Below are 24,259 nucleotides of genomic sequence, written 5' to 3' on the forward strand. Positions count from 1 at the left end.
TTTTGCTTATTCTTAAGGTTTTTGTGTTATTTTGACCACACCTGGCAATGTTCAGGGGTTACTCCTGGCTCTTCACTCAGGAATTACTCCTGGTAAAGCTCAGGGGACCATATGGGATGCTAGGGATTGAACCTGAGTTGGCACTGTGCAGGATAAATTCCTAGCTTCTGTATTCTCTCTCCAGCCTCTACTTCAGATTATTTGCTTCAGTTTTTGTTTACTTGCTCCCCCATTATCTTTAAGAGGTTTTTAGTTTGAACTGTTTCATGATCACTGAATTATTAATTTGTTTTGTTTTGAGGCCACACCCAGTGGTGATATGGTACCAGGTTGGCCATGTGCAAGGCAAGTTCTCAGGCCCCTAAATTCTCTTTGTTTGGTTTTTGGGGCCACACTCAATAGTGCTCAGGGCTTACCTTGGCTCTGTGCTCAGGGATCACTCCTGGCACGGTTTAAGGGACCACGTGATGCCAGAGATTGAACCCAGGCTGCCCTTGTGCGTGGCAGGTGCCTTAAGCCCTATACTGACTCCCTGACCCTGGCCCTGAGTTCTTACACTGAATTGGATTTAGCTAAGGGAAGGCTTTTGGGAGGCTATGATTTTGGGACTTTCCTTGTGGCCTTGATGAGTCAGTTCAGTTTTGGTATCCTGACTCTGGGTAGCATTAGTTTTTGGAGGTATTACAAGAAATGTTGCCATTTCTGTATTTCATTTTTGTTTCTTTGAAGGTAACAAATGAAGAAGACTTCATTAGGAAATTGGACTGCAAACCTGATCAGCATCTAAAGGTTGTTTCCATCTTTGGGAATACTGGTGATGGAAAGTCTCATACCCTCAACCACACTTTTTTTTATGGCCGTGAAGTCTTCAAAACCTCCCCTGCCCAGGAGTCCTGCACCGTGGGAGTATGGGCGGCGTATGACCCAGTCCACAAGGTGGCTGTGATCGACACCGAAGGGCTCTTGGGGGCTACGGTGAATCTAAGCCAGAGAACACGACTGTTGCTGAAAGTGCTGGCCATCTCGGACCTCGTCATCTATCGAACTCATGCAGACCGGCTGCATAATGACCTCTTCAAGTTCCTTGGGGATGCCTCGGAAGCTTACCTAAAACACTTTACCAAGGAGCTCAAGGCTACCACTGCCCGCTGTGGCCTGGATGTCCCCTTGTCCACTCTGGGCCCCGCTGTTATCATTTTCCATGAGACTGTGCATACCCAGCTGTTGGGCTCTGGTGAGTAGATGGACTGCTGTGCCACAGAATGGCCTTTCTGGGCTACCAGCAAGTAGCCATTGGTTGTTATAGCAAGCTTGGGGATGGTAGATTACCCGGACAAATTTTTTTTTGTTTTGTTTTTGTTTTTGCTTTTTGGGTCATACCTGGCAGTGCACAGGGGTTACTCCTGGCGGTGCTTGGGGCATCATATGGGATGCTGGGAATCGAACTTGGGTTGGCCACGTGCTAGGTGAACACCCTACCTGCTGTACTATTGTTCCAGACCCAACCCAGACAAATTTCTGTCCTAGCCAAAAAGTAAGGGAGTGTTTGAAGTGGGAGTAGTCATTTGCCGTGTCAGAAATCTGCTTGTAGTCAGGATGAGGATGGAGAACTGCTGATTGGCTTTGGCAATGTAGGGATTGGGGGTGATCTGAATAAGACCTGTTTTTTCGTGGATGGAGGGCCTGAAAACCAGGTCAGAATGGGAGCAAGAGAGACTAGGGGAGAAAACAAATAGGTCTACCCCCCACTCTTTCTTTGAAAGAGTTCTACTCTCCAGGGTAGCTGACAAATAAGAGTGACAGCTGGAAGCTGATGGGGGACGGCGGGGGATTTTTCCCACTTTTAAATTTAGGTGTGAAGTGTTGCAGATATTTGTGTACCAGAACGATGCAGATGTCAAATAGAACAGGTGCAGTCAAGTGGTGCCCATGTGGAAGGATTGCCTTAGTTAGTGGTATGGGCTGTTCATCCCTCACTCCAGGGGAGAAGGCTTGGGCAAAGAAGGTAGATGTGGTAGGAGGCTGTGTGGAAACTGTCTTCATGTTTCTCTTCTCTGAGAGCTGGGAAGCAAGAACATCATTGAGTGGGAGGATGTTCAGCAGGTGTGTCAGCAGCAGCTGGATGCAAGGGAGGGACAGTGTCTGCTCGAAATGCAACCCCATTTACCTCTTCATCCAGTTGGGTACAAAATGAAAAGAGGAAAAAGCAAAACCCATAAATAATTACTACCCCAGAGTAGTTTGCTCCCTTAAAAGTTAAATGAAAAACCCTTTTTTTTTTAAAAAAAAAAAGATTGAAAAAATCTATTTTTTTTTCCTTTGTAAGAAGTCACTCATGGATGGATCCCCCGGGTAGCTACAGGGGAGGGGAGGGAAGCAGGGAGGGGGGAGAGAAAGAAGAAGGAAAAGTTTACAAAGATGCTGTCTTAGGGAATAGAGGTCGAATTTGGTTTTGGGATTTTGTTTTCACTATTAAAATGACTTTAAAAAATTTTTTTTTATTGAGTGTAACCATGACTTACAAAGTTACAAAGTTTTTCATAATTAAGTTTCAGTCATACAGTATTTTATTTTTTTTGTTTGTTTTGCTTTTTGGGTCACACCCAGTGATGCACAGGAGTTCCTCCTGGTTCATGAACTCAGGAATTACTCCTGGCGGTGCTCAGGGGACCATATGGGATGTTGGGAATTGAACCTAGGTCGGCCGTGTGCAAGGCAAACTCCCTACCCACTGTGCTATTGCTCCAGCCTCCGGCATACAGTATTTTAAAACCAGTCCCTTCACCAGCGTGTATTTCTCTGCACTGGTGACCCCCGTTTCCCTCCCACCCCCCCAGACTGCCTCTGTGGCAGGTGCTTTTTCCCTCCACCATTGTCCTAGAGTTTCCTTTCTTAACTTTCCCCCTGCCCCTCTCCAGTGGCATGCTTCCCACTGAAGACCTATTTTTCTGCTCTTCATTTCTATTGCCTTTGGACCTTTATTATTCCCTTACGAAGTATTTTAATATTCCACCAATTAGATCATTCTGCATCTGTCCCTCTTTAACTTCATTCAACATGAAGTTTTTCCCCACATGAACACCAACACTGGTTGTTGGTTCTTTTTGATGTGTGCCAGTCTCTGTGGTATGAGGTGATATCTCATTGCTTTGATTTGCATTTCCCTGTAGTGGTATAGAGCATATTTTTAAATTTTTTTTTCTTTTTGGGTCACACCTGGCGATGCTCAGGGGTTACTCCTGGCTCATGCACTCAGCAATCACTTCCGGTGGTGCTCGAGGGACCATATGGGATGCTGGGAATCGAACCTGGGTCGGCCATGTTGGCTGTGTGCAAGGCAAATGCCCTACCCGCTGTGCTATTGCTCCAGCCCTGGTATAGAGCATATTTTTATGTGCCTTTTGACCATTTGTGTTTTTTCTTTGAGGAAGTTTCTGTTCATTTCTTCTGCCATTTTTATTTTATTTTTATTTATTGTTTGCTTTTTGGGTCATACCCGGCGATGCTCAGGGGTTACTCCTGGCTTTGCACTCAGGAATTACTCCTGGAAATGCTCAGGGGACCGTATGGGAAGCTGGGAATTGAACTCTGGCCGCATGCAAGGCAAACTCCCTACCCGCTGTGCTATCATTCCAGCCCCTCTTCTGCCTTTTTTTTTTTTTTTGCTTTTCAGGTCACACCTGGCGATGCTCAGGGGTTACTCCTGGCTTTGCACTCAAGAATCACTCCTGGCAGTGCTCAGAGGACCATATGGGATGCTGGGAATTGAACCCGGGTCGGCTGTGTGCAAGGCAAACGCCCTACCAGCTGTGCTATCACTTCAGCCCCTCTTCTGCCATTATTTATTTATTTATTTATTCATTTATTTTTTTGCTTTTTGGGTAACACCCAGCAATGCTAAGGGTTTACTGCTGGGATTCAAACCCGGGTCATCTGTGTGCAAGGCAAACACCCTACCCGCTGTGCTATCGCTCCAGCCCTCTTCTGCCATTTTTAGATGGGATTATTTTTCTTGTAAAGTTCTACTAGTGCTTTATATATCTTGGATTAATCCTTTCTCCAATGAGTGGTGTGCAAATAATTTCTCTCTTTGTGGGGTGTCTTTGTATTCTGGTCATTGTTTTCTTTGAGGTGCAGAAATTTCTTTTTTTTTTTTAAATTATCTTATGTAGGAATACTGCTATTTATTCGGCCACTGATTAGCTGATGAACTCCACCTTAGTTTGTTTTATCATAATTTTATTTATTTATTTTTCTTATATTTATTTATTGAATCACTGTGGGAAAAGTTACTAAGCTTTCAGGTTTAAGTCTCGGTCATGCAATGATCAAACACCTTTCCCTTCACCAGTACTCATCTTTCCCCACCAAGAGCCCCAATATACCCCCCTCCCACTCCTCCCAATGCCTGTGAGGCAGATGATTTCCACGTAACTCTTCTCTACATTGATTACATTCATTATTTCGACAAAAGATGAACCATTATTGTTTAGAATTTCCCCCCCAACAATCAGAATTGCTGAAAAGGCATTGTAAAACACTTTGTTTTCTATAGCTGGCTATGAGAATCATATAATCTTGTGTGGCCGCAGTAGCAGCCTTGCGATTTTGGATTTCGAGGTGCAGAAATTTCTTTTTTTTAAATTAATTAATTTTTATTTATTTATTTATTTTTTAATTTTATTGAATCATCGTGATAGTTACAAGCTTTCATGTTGGGTTACAGTCACACAGTGATCAAACACCCATCCCTCCACTGGTGCACATTATCCACCACCAATGTCCCCAGTATGCCCCTCCCACCCCCCACCTCCATGGCAGACAATATTCCCTGTAGTCTCTCTCTACTTTTGGGCATTATGGTTTGCAATACAGACACTGAGAGATTATCATGTTTAGTTCTTTATCTACTTTCTGAAGTGCAGAAATTTCTTAATTTAATATAGTCCCATTTGTTTATGTTTGCAGCTACTTGCTTGGACAGAGGTCTCTAGCTTCAGTGTCATAGAGGATTCTGCCTATTTTCTTCTGTGAGCTTTATGCGTTCAGGTCTGATATTGAGGTCTTTAATCCATTTTAATTTCTTTTTTTTTTTTTTAATGTAGCTGACAGGTTTCCCCAGCACCATTAATTGAAGAGCCTTTCCTTGTTCCACTTCATATTCTTAGTTCCTTTATGGAATATTTACTGACTGCATACCTGAGTGATTGTCTCTCTCTCTATATATATATATTTTTTGTTTTTGCTTTTTGGGTCACATCTAGCTATGCTCAGGGGTTATTCCTGGCTCTGCACTCAGGAATTATTCCTGGCGGTGCTTGGGGGACCATATGGGATGCCGGGGATTGAACCCAGGTCGGCCGCGTGCAAGGCAAACGCCCTACCCGCTGTGCTATCACTCCGGCCCCTGTCTCTGTATTTTCTATCCTATTCCATTGATCTTAGGGTCTGTATTTAGTATCACATTATTTTAATTTATTTTTGTTGAGGGCCACACATGGTGATACTCAGGGGTTATTCCTGGGTCTACACTCACGATATCATTCCTGGCGGTGCTCAGTGGCAAGAATTAAACCTGGGTTGGCCGCAAATAGAGCAAGTGCCTTACCTGCTACTATCTCTCTGGCCCACCACACTGTTTTAATTACCACTTTGTAGTACAGTTGAAGTTGGGGAAAGTGATGCCTCCCATCTTCTTTTTCTTGAGGATTACTTTGGCTATTCAGAAATGTTACATCTATTTCTTTAAAAACTGTCACGGTTATCCTTATAAGGATTGCATTGAATCAATATAGTGCTTGGAGGAGCATTGCCATTTTGATGATGTTTATCCACATTAGAAGGGGATATGTTTCCATTTCCTTGTGCCCCCCTTTTATTTCCTTAAGTCACATTTTGTAGTTTTCCTTATGTAGTTTTCCTTGTTAGAGTAATTTAAGTTCTCCAAATTTTTTTTAAATTAAAAATTTAAATTATAGGACCGAAGCAATAGTATAGAAGGTTGGGCATTTGCCTTGCATGCAGCTGACTGGGGTTCAATCCCTGACATCTGATATGGTACCCCAAGCACAGCCAGGAGTAATTCCTAAGTGTAGTGCCAGGAGTAACCCCTAAGTGTTGCCTGGTGTGATCCCAAAAAGTAAAAAGCAAAAAAAAGAAAAAGAAATTATAGTTTAGATAGCTACAGCATTGAAGCTTGTTATCGAAATATACAAGATTTTTTTTTTTTTGGTTTGGGTCACACCTGACAATGCTCGGAGTTATTTCTGGCTCTGTACTCAGTAATCACTCCTATTGGTGCTTGGCAGACACATGGGATGCCAGGGATAGAACCCAGTTTGGCTGCGTGCAAGGCAAATACCCTATCTGTTGTACTATCTCTCTGGTCCCTCGACATACAAAATTTCCCTATTCCATCACCACCAAAGTGCCCCCAACCTTCCACTACTGTTCCAGTAACAGAATTTTGGCTCTTTTTGAAGACTCCATCTTTGAACTTGATCCAGTGTTAATTCAAGTAATTTTGTTGTTAAAAAAAAGGAGGGGCTGGAGTGATAGCACAACGGGTAGGGTGTTTGCCTTGCATGCGGCTGACCTGGGTTCGAATTCCAGCATCCTATATGGTCCCTGAGCATTGCCAGGAGGAACTTCTGAGTGCATGAGCCAGGAGTAACTGCTGTGTATCACTGGGTGTGACCCAAAGAGAAAAAAAAATTAAAGGAAATTAAGATTAAAAGTCTTACCAACTGTTACCTCAAAAAGGAATTTACAGGCTTACAGCAGGTAGGAGGCTTGCGTGGCATGTGGTTTACCCTGGTTTGATCTTTGGCACCGCATATAGACCCCTGGAAGCCCCTGAGTACAGCTAGATACGTCCCCTCTCCCCCGCCCCTGGAAAAAGACAAAAAAGAGGAATTTACATTTTCACTTGTGAAATGTCTGTGTGGAATCCCCCCCACTTCATCCCAGTTTCTGGATGACTGTGTGTGGTGGAACTCTGGGCAGGTTGTTTCCTCAGACCCTGGCACTTGGTGCAAAGCATAAGGGTAATATTTTTAGAGTAGCTATTTATTGTGAATATTCATGGGTGGTGACTGGGTAAGTATGCATGGGATAGAAGAATGTGTAATTGTTACAAAGAGTAAGGAACTTCTCAGTGTGTCATGACAAAGACAGATACAGTGTATTATTAAGTGATAAAAGCAAGTTGCTTCTCTGTGGCGGTGTGTTGAAAAAAGTCCAAGGGCTGGGATGGAGAGATAGTACCGAGTCAAAGGCACTGTCTTGCTTGTGGCTTTGACAATGATCCCTTGAGCACTGCCAGGAGCATAAGTCCTGATGACTGCTGGGTGTCCTGTCAATAAAGGGATCTTTTTTGCTTTTCCATTCTGAAGAAGCCCGTGTTCTCTCCTGAATGTGTCTGTCTGTCTGTCTGTCTCTCACCTCCCCACCTCCCGCCCAACATTTCTCTGAGTAGGTCTCCTTAAAGAAAATTACATTACCTCACTGAAAACAAAAAATAAGGACTCTTTGTTTGGAGAGCTAGTACAAAGGTTAAGGCACTTTGTGGCCACTGCAACATCACACAGTGTGCCCTGAACTCAGGGTCAGGCATGGCCTCCAAGTGCCATGAGATATGGTTCCAAAGCCAAAAAATAAAGCCTGAAAGGGTAAATGTTGAACTTGAACATTGAACTTTGGAGACTAGATGGGGGCAGAGGGCATGTATTCTTTCCTTCTCACTTTGCCATGTATGGATTTTTTTTCTTTTAATAGAGGGCATTTTTTTGTTTGTTTTGGTTTTGGGGGGGAGGGGCGCCAAACCCAGCTCTGCTTGGGATCTACTCCCAGCTCGTGCTTGGGGGACCCTGCAGGGCTGGAGATTGAGCCTGGGGTTCCAGTATGCAAACCACATTTGGTTGCAAACGTTGCCGTCCACTAAGCCGGCACCCCAGGCTTGGGCAGGTCTTCGAGAAGAGTCTTCCTTGAAGTACAGTGTCCACACAGAATGGTGCTCATCATATCAAAAGAGGTGGATTTTCATGATTCACCATTCCATTTTTCTACCCTGAACATAACTGTGAGATCAGTACCAGGTCATGAAACTCCAGCACCTACCTCAAAGGAAACCTCTTCAGACTCTTTTCTGCCTGGTCATGGGTCTGGCTGGCCTTTCTATGTTCCCGACACCGAGGAGTCAGAGTATGTATCACACACACACACATTGTGTTGAATCCACCCACTTAACCACTGCCATTACTTTGCTGAGGTAATCCCTACGGTGCTGGAGCAATAGCACAGTGGGTAGGGCATTTGCCTTGCACGTGCCAGACCCAGGTTTGATTCCTCCAACACACTTGGTGAGCCCAGCAAGCTACCGAGAGTATCCAGCCTGCACGGCAGAGCCTGGCAAGCTCCTAGTGGCATATTTGATATGCCAAACATGGTAACAACAAGTCTCACAATGGAGACGTTACGGGTGCCCGCTTGAGCAAATCGATGAACAACGGGAGGACAGTGCTACAGTGCAGTGCTATTTATTTGTCTATTTCACAGCAATAACATTGTTATGGTATTTTGTGTGTCGGGGTGAATCCCTGAAAATCAATGTGTATATTGTACACACAGTAAGCTCACCTCTGAAAGCCTGGCTCCATTCTTCATCACATTCTTCTCTCTTTTTCTTGAGAGAAAGACCCTTGTTCATGTGCCTGTTTCTGCTTGTACAGATCACCCCTCAGAGGTGCCAGAGAAGCTCATTCAGGACCGGTTCCGGAAACTGGGCCGCTTCCCTGAAGCCTTCAGCTCCATCCACTACAAGGGAACGAGGACTTACAACCCTCCCACTGACTTCTGTGGTCTTCGGCGTGCTTTGGAGCAGCAGCTGGAGAACAACACCACCCGCTCCCCCCGCCATCCAGGGGTTATCTTCAAGGCTCTGAAGGTCAGCTCACTCTGCCCCCTAGCCCCTCTCTTTGGCGTACCAGTGGGTGTTGAGCACACTCAGTTCTTCAGCTGTGACTGGTACTGGTGACTGGAAATCTAGGATGAAAAGGGAGGTTTGCAGAAGGAAGCTCAGTGAAGCTTGTACCTGGCGGATGCCCTCACTTTCTAGCTCAAATACAGAGGAATTTTCGGTGGCACTAAGCTACCCATGACATATTTGATATGCAAAAGAATAGTAACAACAAGTCTCACAATTTGTTGTGAGATGTTACTGGTGCCCGCTCGAGCAAATCGATGAACAACAGGACGACAGTGCTACGGTGGTACTTAAAAGTGGCTGTTTGGGCCAGATGGATAGTACGGGGGTTGAGGCGCCTCCCTTGCTTGCTGCTAATCCCAGTTTGATAACACTGTGCTGTGTAGGGTTCCTACCAGGGGTCACTTCTGAGCACAGAGCCAGGAGTAGCCCCTGAACACTGTTGGTGTGGCCTACCCACCCAAAAAGTGACAGATCTGGGGGGATAGTGGAAGAGACAGCACATGCCTAGTATGTGTGAGTCCTAAATTCAATCCTCAGCACTGTATGTTCTTCCTGAGCACCACTGGGGGAGCCCTGAAGACCCCTGAGGATCCTTGGATCCCAACACCTGCCTTACTCTAGTGGCTAGGCATCTACTGGGAGTGGCACCAGCCCCGCAAAACGCTGGGTGTGGTCCCTAGAGAAAAAAGTGATAGGGCCGTAACTGTGGTATAGCAAGTAGGGTGCTAGCCAAGCATTTGGCAGATGGAGGGGTCTCAGAAAACACATACAGTCTCCGAGCCCAGCTAGTAGAGATCTCTGAGCATTACCGGGTGTAGCCTCGAAGAGAAAAAAAGTAATAGAGCCTCATCTCAGAGAAAAACTATAGGGACTAGGAAAAAGTATTTATTTCTATGTAATGTGGTTCAGCCCTGGTGAACTTAGGTAGCTGAGACTATTTAGGGCAGTAATCTTATAAGTCCTGGTACAGCTCATTAGCTCATTCTCTCTTTCCCACCTAAATTAGTGTGTTCAGTAGGGGAACTTTTTTTTTTTTTTTTTTGCTTTTTGGGGTCACATCCGGAGATGCTCAGGGGTTACTCCTGGCTCTGCACTCAGGCATCACTCCTGGCAGTGCTAAAGGGACCATATGGGGTGCTGGGAATTGAACCCGGGTTGGCTGCATGCAAGGCAAACACCTTACCTGCCGTGCTATTGCTCCAGCCCCAGTAAGGGAACTTTTGCCCCTGGAAATAGAAAACTAGCATACTCAATAAAAATTTGCTAAGATAAAGAATTAAAATAAACCCATGATGATAATAATTATTCTTCCCTAAGTATCAAAGGTTGCAGGACTGTATATAGGTTAGCACCTTAATCCTTACACTTGTTCCATCCATGAATTAAGTACTATTGGGTGGTTACACGTGGTTACGGAGTGGCAGCAGGCATAAACTCTGATCATTTTCTTTAGACCATCTTCTCATAACCAGGAAGAATCCCTAACACGTTATTTTCTCATTGTTGATCATGCCAGGTTCTGAGACTGGGGCTTGGTTATTCTTTTAGAGGGAGATTAACAGGTGATCAGGAGATAATAAAGATATACTGTTACCTATGTTCTTTTTATATATTTATTCTTCTTTGGTTTTGGTTCGGGGCCACAGTTGGTACCCAGGAGACCAGTTGCGGTGCCAGAATTTAAACCAGTGTTATGGCTGAAGCCTCATGCTAGGCAAGTGCTTTAACAAACCTTGTATTATCTCTGAGGCTCTATTTCTTATTGTTTGGGGTTGCCTTTCCAAGCATTGTTCAGGGGGCCTGTGAGCTACTCCTAGCAGTATGCAGCCAAACAGGCCATCACTTCATTACTCGGGTCTCTGGGTCACCCAGGACTAGACCTGGTGGTGCTAAGGATAAAACCACTTCTGAGTGCATGCTAGGCAGGCTCCATGATGCTTGTACTACCCTACCCGGCCTTAGAGACTTTTTAGGGCCACAACCAGTGGTTCTCAAAGCTTATTCTGGGCTCTGCTCAGGAATCACTCCTGGCAATTCCCAGGAAAAGGAGAGCCAGGGATTGAACCTGGGTGGGTTGTGTACAAGGCCAAGTGCCTTACCCAATGTACCAACTCTTGAACCCTACTTTCTTTCTGTTGGAAACTGAAGTTTGAAAAGGGATTGAAACAGGAACTTGGTGCCATTGAGTGTCTGATTTGTGATCATGGTTTTTGACTCCTTAAACACATCTGTATTACCCCAGGGATTTGAGGCTGTCTTATGGGGAATTCATCTCTAAGCATGGTTTCTTTGTCCCTTAAAACCAAGTGAATTGTATTTTATGCATATCCCAGCAGAAACATCCACATGTCTCTCTCCCTCTCTCTCTCCCTCTCTCTTCCTCGCTTTCCTCTCTTCTCTCTCCTCTCTCTTCTCTCTCCTCTCTCCCCTCTCTCCTCTTTCTCTCTCCCCTCTCTCCTCTCTCCTCTCTCCTCTCTCCTCTCTACTCTCTCCCTCCCTCCCTCCCTCCCTCCCTCCCTCTCTCTCTCTCTCTCTCTCTCTCTCTCTTTCTTTCTTTCTTTCTTTCTTTCTTTCTTTCTTTCTTTCTTTCTCTTTCTCTCTCATCTCAATTTGATCCCTGAACACTGCCAAGAGAGATACCCAAGTGCAGAGCTGGAAGTAAGCCCTGAATATGGCCCAAGACCCTCCAAATGTACCTTTTTGGCTACACCTGGCAGTGCTAAGGAGTTACTCCTGACTCCCTGCTCAGGGATCACTCCTGGTGAGTTTCAGGGGGATCTAATCCCAGTTGGCTACATGCAAGACTAGCACCTTAACTCTTGATCTCTGTGGCACCCACATTTACCACTCTATAACATGGACTGTGGCCGCTGCTTCCTTCTTGTTCTTTGTATTGTGCATGCCTCTCTGTTTCTCTGGCTGCAGGGCAGAGTCGCAGGAAGGGGCCGAGCCTTTGCAACAGGGCTAGGGGTGGTGTCTGGAGAGAGGACAGAGGGAAGTGTTGACAGTAAGGTTGGCTCTACAGTTGTAAGGATGCCCAGAGCGTTAGGGGATAGAGCCTGGCACCAGGAGGAAAGGGAAGGAAGGAGTGGGGAGAAGTTGGTTTCTTATCAGGATAGATGTGCTCTCTCGAGAAGCTGACTTAGGTCTCTAGCCCAGATCTACTGAGTCCACGGAGTTTACAAAGTGTGTAGTGGGGGACAAGAAATAGTACAGTGGTTAGGAGCTTGTTTTGCACGCGACCAAACTGGATTTGATCCAGCACTACATCTTGTCCCCTGAGCCATGCCAGGAGTGGCTCCTGAGCGCAGAGCCAGGAGTGCACCCTGAGCACCAACCTGCAGGCTTGGCCCCCAAACTGTGAGCAACATTGTAAACGGTTAGTGAATCTGGGTAGATTGTATATGGGAGTTGAATGACAGTTGCAGTTTTCTGTAGGTTTGAAATTATATCAGTCAGGGTGCTTGCCTTGATATTTTATCAAGAGGAAAAGTTTTCACTTCTTCCCCTTTCCCTCACCAGATGACTCAGAGGGCTGGAATATACCTGGGTTCCATCCCTGGCACTGCTCCCTGACCCTGCAAAAAAGAAACAAACATACAGTTAATGGTCAGTAGAAACTATTTTGAATTATATTAAGGGGGGGAAAAAGCTGTAAGATTATTCTATTTAAAAAAAAATCCTGAAATACATATACTTGGGGGACTGGAGTGCTAGGGCACTTGTCTTTCAAACGTGTTTGACTGGGGTTCGATCCCCAGCATCACATACGGTCCCCCAAACCCACCAGGAGTGATCTCTGAACGCAGAGCAAGAGTAAGCCCTGAGCACATCTCTGGGGGTGACATCCCCCCCCTTCCCCCCCCTTCCCCCTCCCCCCCGGTTACTTAGGATTTGAGGTGGAATAGTTCTTAGATTCCAGGCTAATGTCCTTGTAATGGCTCCATGGTAGTCCCAGGGGAATCTCGTGCGAGCATTTCTCAAAAGAGGTTAGAGGCAAACTGTGCCATACAGGGGGTAGTAAATCTGGTCAGTGCGCCTGTCGCCAAGTAGGCCAATGACTTAGTTATAGAATTCCTCGTCTCGGAGTGAACTCAGCTTAATGGTTAAATAAGAACCTCAGGGACACCGAGTGCTGTAAGCAGTAATGAGTGCTTGGGGATTTTACCCTCAGGAGTCTTGGATGTCCTACCTCAGGCCAGTTTATTAGACACTTTTGAGAGACATAGTTACATTGTGTCCTTAGGAGCTGGTTCAAGAAGCTTTCTGTTATGGAAATGAGCTTGGTCAGCTGCACTGCCTCTAACCCTGAGTCCTGAGAGGACCCTCTTGCTCTGCCTCTAACTTCGAGTTTCTCCCGTCTATACCGTACTCTTGCTTTTCTGTTCTCTGGGGGTCCCTCTGCTTCTGTCCCAGTGAAGGGGGTTGCCTGTGAGCTTTCCCCAGAGAATTGTGTATCCAGATTTTTAAAATTCTTTGTTTTCTGATTTTAGTCCTCTTCTTTTAAATTAGAAATTTAAAAATTTGACTTGTTTTTGTTTTCATTTGGAGGGCCACATCCCGGAATGCTCAGGGCTTCCTCCTGGCTCTGCTCTCATGGATCACTCCTGGCGGGACTCATGAGACCATATAGGGTGCCAGGGAGTGAACCTGGGTCGGCTGTGTGCAAAGACCACTACCTGCTGTACTGTTCCTCCATCCCTAGAAAATGGAATTTTGTTGCTGTTAAAATGCACTTGGTGGTCTTCATGGGTCATAGCTGTGTACTTACAGTGATAATCTATTATTTGCCACTTGTGTTCTTTTAAAATGTTGGTTTTTGTTTATTTTTGTTTGGGGGCTATATCCAGTGGTCCTCAGTGGGGCTGCATCTAGCTCTGTGCTCAGAGATCACTCCTGCAGTGCTGGGGGACTATATGAGGTGCTGGGGATCAACCCTGTGCAAGGCAAGCGGTGCTCCTTGCCTTGGCCTCTGTTGTATTTCTGTCACTGTCACTGTCCTCCCGTTGTTCATCGATTTGCTTGAGCGGGCCCAGTAACGTCTCCATTGGAGACTTTGTTGTTACTGTGTTTGGCATATCGAATACGTCACAGGTAGCTTGCCAGGCTCTGCTGTGTGGGCGAGATACTCTCGGTAGCTTGCCGGGCTCTCCAAGAGGGGCGGAGGAATCGAACTCGGGTCGGCCATGCAAATGCCCTACCGCTGTGCTATCGCTCCAGCTCCGGCCCTGGAGCGATAGCACAGCGGCAGGGCGTTTGCCTTACAAGCGTTTGCCTTACAAGCAGGCAACATGGCCGACCCGAGTTCGAGTCCTCCACCCCTCTCAGAGAGCCTGGCAAGCTACCCTGTTGTATTTAGTTTTTACAAATAGTCTTGCACCCTTTGGGGAACTACCTGCTTTTTCAGTGGGGCAGGGACTGAATGATAGCTCGAAGGGCAGAGGCACTTGCTTGGCTTGTTGGAGGCCCAGATTCACCCGTGGCAATGCACGGATCCTCTGCACTGTGCCAGGAGTGACTCTCCCCTCCCCCTTCTGGCCAGCACTGAGCCTGGAGCCCTTGAACACCTCCAGGTGTTGATTCACTAGCTTGGACTGGAGAAAGCTCCAAAGAGAGGTATTGAATAGAGGTCTGGCTTTATGCCATAGCAGAGATAGAGTGTCCTAACATCTTATACATATTTTAGTAGTTTTCCAGGAAACTCATGCATATTCATGAGGGAGACCAGCGAGCATGTGCAGTTGAGGAATATACAGTGAACATATATCATGTACAAAAAGTGGTGGGGAAATATCATGGGAGTTGTTTTTTTGTTTTTTGTTTTTCAATATGGTGGTAGAGGGCAAATTGCTGGAGGTCAAGAAGAACTCTTCTGAGCAGGCTCCACTGGCCAGAACTGTCTAGCCAGGGATATGGGGTCCTTTTTGTTATAAAAGTATTATAAAGGGCCTGGAGTGATTATACAGTGGGTAGGGTGTTTGCCTTACATGCAGTCAATCCAGTTTTGTTCCCTGGCATCCCATGTGGTCCCCATGCACCACAGACAATAAATTCATGAATGCAAAGCCAGAAGTAACCCCTGAGCATTGCTGGATGTGACCCTGAACACCAAACAAATAAAATTCCACTTTGGGCCTAGTCAGAATGCAGAGAAGCTAGCCCGATAGAATGCCATGAACTAGCTTCTCCCAGAGAGAGATTCTCCAAACTAAAAAACTTGAATTTAGTTCATTTTATCTGATCTTAACCTCCTACGCCCCTCCTAAATGTTGGCGGGAAGGAGAACGGGCGAAGTTGCAGAAAATTTTTGATATAATCAATGTTAATACTTTCTTGTATATCCTTCCAGGTTCTTTCACTGCTGCAAAAAAAAAAAAAGCATATTTAAGTCTGTATGTAATATATGTTTTTTTATTCTCGCTAACTAAATGGGCTAATAGGAAGTTAAATCTTTTTCTTCTTTTCTAGTTAGTCTCTTATTTTGCAGATAACTTGGTAGTAGTTCCTCAGGGATACCCCTTTATGCTTCTATTTTTCAATGCTAAGTGCATATAATTATTTTTACCCTTCATAATGGGATTTTGTTTGTTTTATTCTATGTTTTTGAGCCATACGTGGTGGTGCTTAGGGCTTACTCCTGAGTTCAGGGATCACTCCTGGTGGCGCTTGGGATATATATGGGTTTCTGGGGATTGAACTCACGTCAGCCATATGCAAGGGGAGCTTCCTATCTGCTGTACTATTTCTCTGTCCCCTTATAATAAAAGGTAAAGGTAAAGGTAAAGGCCCTCCCGTTGATCGTCGATTTGCTCGAGCGGGCCCAGTAACGTCTCCATTGGAGACTTTGTTGTTACTGTGTCTGGCATATCGAATACTCTCGGTAGCTTGCCGGGCTCTCCGAGAGGGGTGGAGGAATCGAACTCAGGTCGGCCATGTTGACCGCTTGTAAGGCGAACGCCCTACCGCTGTGCTATTGCTCCAGCCCCTTATAATAGGCTTACTATATTCATTAACTTGCTTTCAATTTTATACTTCTTGGTTATATTAGAATATAATACATGTCTCATTCTTTTTAATGCCATTAGACACTTTTAAAATGCTTTTAGCTCTTTCTTAAGAACGACTTGTTTTTGTTGTTGTGGGGCCACACCCTGCAGTGCTTGGGGGCTTCTCCTGACTCTGCTCAGGGAACCATGTGGTGCTGTGGATTGAAGCCAAGGTTCTCACATGCCTGGCATGTGCTCCTGCTCTTTGAGTCATCTCCCGGGTCCTTATTTATGGATCCTACCCAATAGATCGAGGCTGGAGCGATACCACAGTGGTAGGGCATTTGCCTTGGGTGCAGCCAGCCCGGCCAAGCCGGGTTTGATTCCTCCGGCCCTCTCAGAGAGCCCGGCCAGCTACCGAGAGTATCTCGCCCACATGGCAAAGCCTGGCAAGCTACCTGTGATGAATTCAGTATGCCAAACACAGTAACAACGAATCTCACGATGGAGATGTTACTGGGCCCGCTTAAGCAAAATTGATGAACAACAGGAGCACCGGTACTACCGTGCTACCCAATATATGAAGTATTATTGGATTCAAAGGGAGCCTAAGTGCCCAGGGGGTGTGGTTGGGCCCCTCTGGCAGTGCTTAGGAGGCTGCTCCTGGCTCTGTGATTGGAAAGGGGGGGGGGGCAGTTGGACCATGCAGTGCTAGAAACCCAATAAGGATGCATGTAAGGCAAGTGTCTTTACTCTCTGTACTGTCTCTCTGTCTCCCACCTTGCTTTTCATGTTCATTATTGGGCAGGAAATGTGGGTTTGGAAATGTGATTAATGGGAAAGAGTTCGAGATGGGGAGGATTAGGATGTGCGTGAGAGTGAGCTGTGGTCACTGTGTTCTAGTGAGTGGCCTGCCCACGTCTGTTGATGCTTCCTGCTGACCTCAGCATTCTTCCTCCCCTTCAGCCACATGGCAGCTGGACTCCAGTGGCTTTTTTCCATTTGGGTATTTGTCTTTTCTTACCCACTCTCTCCATTGCTGGCAGCCTTTGGTAGAAACAGCTCAAGGATATCTGTCCTCACGATCGTGCAGGTAGGTATACCTGTCCAGAGAAGAGAGTTGCTTAAGGTTCCCGTTGGAGAGGGGACTTGAATACTGAATTAACTATGCCTGTCACCGATAGCACAACAGATAGGGCATTTGCCTTGCATGTGGCCGACCCGGGTTCGATTCTTATGCCCCTCTCAGAGAGCCTGGTGAGCTACCGAGAGTATGTCGCTCGCACGACAAAGCCTGGCAAGCTACCTGTGACGTATTTGATATGCCAAAGACAGTAACAGCAAGTCTCACAATTTGTTGTGACGTGTTTCTGGTGCCCGCTCGAGCAAATCAATGAACAACAGGAAGACAATGCTACAGTGCTACAGTCAATACTCACTGTTCCAAGTAAATGAGGGAAGTATTGTATTTTAAAATTTGTATAATTTTTGTGGGAGGCACATATAGAAGTACACAGGACTTATTCCTGGCTTTCTGCTCAGAGCTCACTCCTGGAGGGCTCAAGGGGACCACATGGGTGCTAGTGAACAAGCTCTGATTAGCCACATGCAAGGCATAGAGCCCAAAGGAAACCATTTTAGAATTGGATTCATGTACACGTTACGTAACAACTTTGCTAATAAACCTCTGCTCCCTGATTGAAACTCTAATTCGGGCTATAATACAGTAGGTAGGATGCTTGTCTTGCACATGCTTCCATAGGTTTGCTCTCTGGCACCTCATATGGTTCTCTGAGCCCTGCCAGGAGTAATTCCTGAGTGCTGAACCAGGAATAAGCTCTGAGCACCACCAGTTGTGGCCCAAAAACCAAACATACACCAAAAAAGGAAAGAGAAAAGAGACTTTGACTTTTCAATTCTCATATATCAGAAAGCATCTAGTAAGCCCCCACCCTGGTCTTTTTTGGCCTTACCTGCTGTACTGTCACTCTGGCCCCTGTATCTAGTAAGTTTTATAAAGTTATTTTGTTGGATGCTGGAATCATTGAATTCATAAGAATCTTCATTTTGAATCAGAGAATTCACTGCTGGTCTTTGATGACTGCTGCTAACCTAATAGGTCTACTAGAAAGAGCCCTATTGTTGTCAAGGCAACTAAAGTTCAAGATCACCTGGTCTCCAGGCAACCGTCCCAGATTTGCTTCAAATGCTTTCCCAAGCTTCTCAGGAGAGGCCCTCTGTGCCTTTCTCTTTAACATCCTTGGGACCTCAGGAGGATGAGAGCCCAAGAAATCCTGAAATGATGTGAGGTTTGGAATTTTTGAACAAAGTATTTGGAGCAGGCTTTCCAGAGTGTCTACTCTGGAAAGGAAAAAAAAAATGGGGGCACCAAGGGGGTATTTTTCACTTAACCTTGTATCTAAAATGCACTAATATCAACTTCTTCAGCAGTTGTGGCTACATTCCTAGACTCTTAATTCTTTTATAAAACTGTTGTGTGGTCTACATTCAGTGGTGCTGTGGGGGACACTGACCAGGGTGTGACGGTGGCAGCAGCATGAGGACCCAGGGGTTAAACCCAGAGCAGAAAGGCAGTCTCTCTCCTACATGAACCCACCCAGCCTTACTCTGGATTCTCAAAGGCCCTCCTGAAGCTTGTTCAGATCAGATTCCTTACAAACTTCCAGCTTTTTAGACTACATGGGCAGGAAGATGCTTACCGTATTCTTGGCATTGGTGTGTGAGTGGACAGATGATCAGCATCCAAGCGATGAAGCCCGTTTGCCATTGTAGGATTCTCTTTGTTTCTGATGTCATAAGAGATTCCTGTTGCCATGGTCCACAGAGCCAAGTGAAGTTGGCCTGGGTGTGTTTTCCCAGGCACTTGCACCCTGGATTCAGGCTGCTGAAGATGTCATGCCAAACCTTCAGATACTTAGAAATAGCCCCAGAGTAGGGGGGCAGTACCAACTCGTCTTTCACACCCTACCGAGGTCACGAGTTGCCCCCCATGAGTGGCTCTACGGCACGACCATGGCTCTAGAGGCAAAAGGACTTAGTCCAGATCCCGGCAGCTTGCGGCAAAAATGTGAATGGACCATGTGTTAAACTATGGCGCAGTGTCTCCCTAGGAGGGAAAGGGTGTTGCTCCCTTCCGCTTTTTTCCCTCCCGGTAGCAAGGTGGCTGCTGCCTCAGAACTTACAGGAAAGCCAGGTATGAGCCAGCGGTGACGGGGCAACTGCAGTCTCATGGGAAGGGGGGCAGTATTAGCTCGTCCTTCACGCCCTACCGAGGTCACAAGTTGCCCCCCATGAGCGGCTCTCCGGCACAACCATAACACCAGGAGCACAGAAACCAATTTTGTAATTATCTGGTTCTTTGCAGAAATCCAAAATCATTATATGATTCTTATAACCAGCTATGGAAAACAAAGTATTTCTCAATGTCTTTTCAGCGATTCTGATTGTTGGGAGGGGGAAATTCTAAACAATAATGGTGAATCTTTTTTCGAAATGATGAGCGTAATCAATGTAGAGAAGAGTTAAGTGGAAGTCATCTGCCTCACAGGCATTGGGAGGGGTGGGAGGGGGAGTATATTGGGGTTCTTGGTGGTGAAAAATGAGTACTGGTGAAGGGAGAGGTGTTTGACCAAGACTTAAACCTGAAAGCTTAGTAACTTTTCCCACAGTGATTCAATAAATATAAGAAGAAAAATTAAAAAAGAAAGAAGAAAGAAAGAAAGAAAGAAAGAAAGAAAGAGCCCCAGAGAAAGGACCAGGCCACATGGGTTTAGAAGAGAAAGATTTCCTGTTACTAGCTGTCACTGTCATTGTACCATAGTGAATAGTGTATGAGGTGTGGGATGCCACCTCCCACCCCATTCCCCAGTTAACCCAACTGTTGAACTCTTCCTAAGTTTGATAATAATCTTATTTTTTTTCCCCTGAGGAAAATGAGTATTTAGTTTATTCTTGCAGTTATCTGTTGAAAAGAAAAAAATCTGGGGCCAGGTTAAGTCACTTACCTTGCATTCAGCTGACTCCTGTTTCTGATTTTGGTTTTGGGACCACACCTGCTGTACCCAGGGCTTACTCCTGGTTCTGTGCTCAGGGATCACTCCTGGCAGGGAATGGAGGTACCATCTGTGGTGCCAGGGATTGAATCTGGGTTGGCTGCATTCAAGGCAAGGGCCTTGAATTATCTGTGGTTACTCTCTCTGGCCTGCATTCAGCTGATTCTGGGTTCATATCCCAGCACCCCATAGAGTCCCCTGAGCCCTGCATGGAGTGACCTCTGAACAGAGTGGAAGGAACCCCTCAGTATGGCTAGGTGTGGCTCCAAACAACCTCACTCCCCTCATTAAAATGGCAGGACTGAAAAAAGTTGTTTATTTATTTTCTTCTTTGGGCCACACCTGCCAGTGCTCAGGGGCTATTCCCGGCCTTGTGCTCTGTGCTGGGGGAACCATGTGTGGTGCCCAGTGCCTAGAACCACCATCCCGATGCAGGCAAGGCGAGTGCCTTGCTTCCTGTACTTCTGCTCCTCTCTATCTAGTTTTTGGTGTATTCTACATTTCTGTGGTAGCTTTTCAGATTCCTTGGTTGTTCATTTTATCTCTTTTGATAAGGCTCTTTCTGCAGCTAAATATTCACCTAAATATGCTAGCAGCCACAGAAATCAAGAAGCCATTAGAGAAAATAGTGCGTTTTTATTTATTTGGTTGGGTGTGTATTTTTTCTTACTTTTAGAATGCAGTGTGCTTGGCAAGGACCTTACCCCCCCCCCCCCCCGCTCTGTGCTCAGGGATCACTCCTGGCAGGGTTTGGGTGATCATACGGGATGCCAGAGATCAATACTGGTATGGCCGCATGCAAGGCAAACACCCTGCCTTCCCGCTGTACTGTCATTCAGGCCCTGTGAAGTGTTTGTCTCACACAAGGCTCACTGGATTGGAGTCCAAGCACCACTGCCAACAGTCCCCCAATCCCTGATAGGGGTGATAATCCCTCAGTGCAGAGCCAGGAGTAAATCCTGAGCACTGCCAGATATAGCTCAGAAACCAAAATTGAAAAAAATAAATAAATAAATAATAGAATTTTAATAGATTCCCATAAATTTGTCCAATCAGGAAGTTTAGCCTTTAGTTTGAGAGAGCCTTAGGTCAAGGGGATGTTGACTGGCTGGGCAGGCCCAGTGGGAGGGCTGGTTTGTACCGCGGGGCCCTTGATTTCAGGGTCCTGTTGAATACCTGTTAGGACTTTAGCTATGATTTAGAGGAGGAGGTGGAGGTAGGAAACTTCTTCCAGCATTCAGGATCTAGTCTGGGGGAGAAATAAATTCAAGATGCCTGTGGCTTGGTATGACAGGCCCTTGGACACGGCAGAGAGTGGTGTGTCTAGGGGAGGTTTGGAAGAGTGGAAATCAAGTATCCACTTGGGACCAGAGAGATAGAACAGCAGGTAAGGATGAGTGCCCTTCAGAAGTGGGGCGGAGGAGGATGGAGGGATGGAGTGATCTAAAGGAATCTACTAGCCTTGCATTATACCTAATTTTCATTAAAACTGTAAATATTAAAAAAAAAAACTGTAAATATAGGGACTGGAGAGATAGTGCAGGAGCTACGGTGCTTTCCTTGCTTGTGGCTGACCTGGGTTTGATCCCCAGAATTCCCCATTCATGGCCAAGGCCAAGGGTAAGGAAGGCCTGAGCATCACCAGGTTTGGCCCAAACCCCTCTCCCACCAAAAAATTAGATTTGCTTCCTTTCTAGCAAAATCTTAGTTCTTTTCCTTAGTTATTTACAAAATCACCTCAAGAAGGTCAGGGTTTAGATGTATTCTTTGTCAGGTTTTTTTTTTTAATCTCTAAATTTTTTTCTTTAATTTTTTTGTTTAATTAAATCACAGCAGTGATAGCACAGCAGTGCCTTGCATGCAGCCGACCCGGGTTTGATTCCTCCGTCCCTCTCAGAGAGCCCGGCAAGCTACCGAGAGTATCCCGTCCCCATGGCAGAGCCTGGCAAGCTCCCCTTGGTGTATTCGATATGCTAAAAACAGTAACGGCAAGTCTCACAATGGAGACGTTACTGGTGCCCGCTCAAACAGATTGATGAACAAAGGGAAGACAGTCCTACAGTGTTAATTAAATCACCGTGATATACACAGCCACAAAGTTCATGATTGAGTTTCAGGTTTTTGTGTAACTCAGGTTCCCAAACTTATTTGACCTACTGCCCCCTCATCAGAAAATCACTGGACGTCTGCCTTCTTGAAGCAAATGAACAGAAAGCCATCCTAGTTGGTTGTATTCACCCTGGCATAGATCACTGCACCTGTGTGGTGTGTGTGTGGGGGGGCGGGGGGGGTGTTGTGGGAGGGTTATGTTGATCTCTCGCTTTGGAAAACACTGATCTCAATTAGGGAATGAATGGGTTGGTGGGGCTGGCAGGGGCTGTGTAACAGACCTGGGCATCATCCTTGCAGGATAGGGCAATTGGGACATGCACGGGGAGTCAGGTACCCCCACTTTGACAGACTTTTCACTCTTCACTCTGGACCTGACTCCATGTGGATATTGCACTTTGTAGCTGATGGTGGTGGTGTCATTGAAAAGAGGGAAAAATTTTTTTAAATAAAAGTTTTAATAAAAAGTTCTCATTTGGTGAAATTCATAGTTAAAGAATTCATCTGCAGGGCCTGGAGATAGTACAGCCCTTAGGGTGCACGCTGCCATGGAGCTGACTCAGGTTCACTTCCTGGCACCACATGGTCTCCAAGCATTGCTGGGTGCAGCCCCGGAGGCCCCTGAGTACCCTTGATTGTGTCCTTGGGGGCCCCCACTACCACCAGGGTTGCCTGGGTATCCTGGTACTGCAGGGTCTGAGCAGTGTTGCATCCTGTAGTCCTTACACTGAGCTCCCAGTCTCCTTGGCCAAGAATTGCTGATGGTGCCCTGAACCTCCTGAGCACTGTTTGGGAGGTTCCCTTCCCCTATCCCGCCACAAACTCAAACCACAAACCTCCTCTTCCCCCTTCCCAAATTGTATACTTCATTCTCTTGCCCCCTTCTAAAGGAAGCAGCAGCTTTTCTTTGTGTTTTCGGCCACCTTGCCTTCTTTTTCCCTCAGAGGTGCCTGGCTCCCTCCAGATTGCAGACCAAAAGTCTGGAACTGTCAGCGTTGCATGAATTTTAACTCTTTGAGAGCCCACTTCTGTTTAACTTCTCTTAACTTTTCCACTGCATGTGACTGGGCTTAGAGGGGGAAACAAATCAGTCTGAAGAATACTTGCAACATACAGTAAAGCATGGAAGCAGGAGTATGAGTGGAACTGCCTTAAAGCATCAAAGTGTCCAATTCGCTTCTGCAAATACCTCGGTCTCCTTGGCATTTATTTGGTCCGTTTGCTCTGTGTCAGATTGGCATCATTGATAAAAGACTGCCAAACAGTGTAATGATTGAACTTGCTTTTTGACTGAGTCCTTTTTTTCTCCCTTGGGATAGTTCTGCTACCCAGTGGATTCCAGATGTGCACCTATGTTTCATCTGTCACAGAAACCCAGGCCGTGTCCGGCAGCTACTTCTTGGCACTGCCTTTCTGCATCTTGTAGACCAGCCACACAGTCACCTTCTCGGCTTTTTTGCTCCCAGTTTCCCAAAGATAAAATAAATGTGCTGTGTCTGTGGTGGTCTTAAATGGATGACCAAGTGTGGCAGAGGGCCAGTACCCTCCTGGGTTATTCAGAGAGGGCCAGAACATGGTTGACATCAGGCCTCCTGGGAAGGGGGCTGTCTCCTTTTGAGACTTCCTTTGTTGAGGATGGTGCAACTTGGGCCCAGAAGGTTCAGGGTGAGGAGGTGTCCTGGGATTATCTCTCAGCTGTGGGATCAGTGAGAAATAAACCGGCAGCACAGGGCCTTCAGGAAGGTGAGACATGCCAGGGCCGCATGTCTTTGGTACTGCCCACTCTGCCCAGTGTCTTTCTCACGTCACCTTCCCTCCTCGCAGGCCCTGAGCGACCGCTTCAGCGGTGAGATCCCGGATGACCAGATGGCGCACAGCTCCTTCTTCCCAGACGAGTATTTCACCTGCTCCTCTGTGTGCCTCAGCTGCGGGTAAGTCCCAGGCACAGGGCAGAGGGTCGGAGGGTGCCCACCTGTACGCCTGGTGCTGGGGGCTAGGTCCCTCACAGACTATGACTGAAGGACGGATGATGCCTGAGATGGTGTATGTCCAGGAAGTTCCCGAGGGATTCTCTGGTCACAGGGCCAGCCTCTGAGGTTTCCGGG

General features: G+C 46.3%; 1 protein-coding gene across 1 annotated transcript in view; it reads left to right on the top strand.

Annotated features, from left to right (window-relative positions):
- Positions 1–24,259, top strand: part of ZFYVE1 (zinc finger FYVE-type containing 1) — a 67,969-nt gene that overhangs the window by 29,402 nt on the left and 14,308 nt on the right. Inside the window, exons 2-4 of the mRNA XM_056133796.1 lie at positions 730–1,234; positions 8,730–8,944; positions 23,979–24,085. Coding sequence (XP_055989771.1) covers positions 730–1,234; positions 8,730–8,944; positions 23,979–24,085 — 827 coding nt within the window. The remainder of the gene's footprint in view (positions 1–729; positions 1,235–8,729; positions 8,945–23,978; positions 24,086–24,259) is intronic.

Source organism: Sorex fumeus, unplaced genomic scaffold, assembly GCF_029834395.1.
Source record: "Sorex fumeus unplaced genomic scaffold, SorFum_2.1 ptg000098l, whole genome shotgun sequence".
Lineage (NCBI taxonomy): Eukaryota > Metazoa > Chordata > Mammalia > Eulipotyphla > Soricidae > Sorex > Sorex fumeus.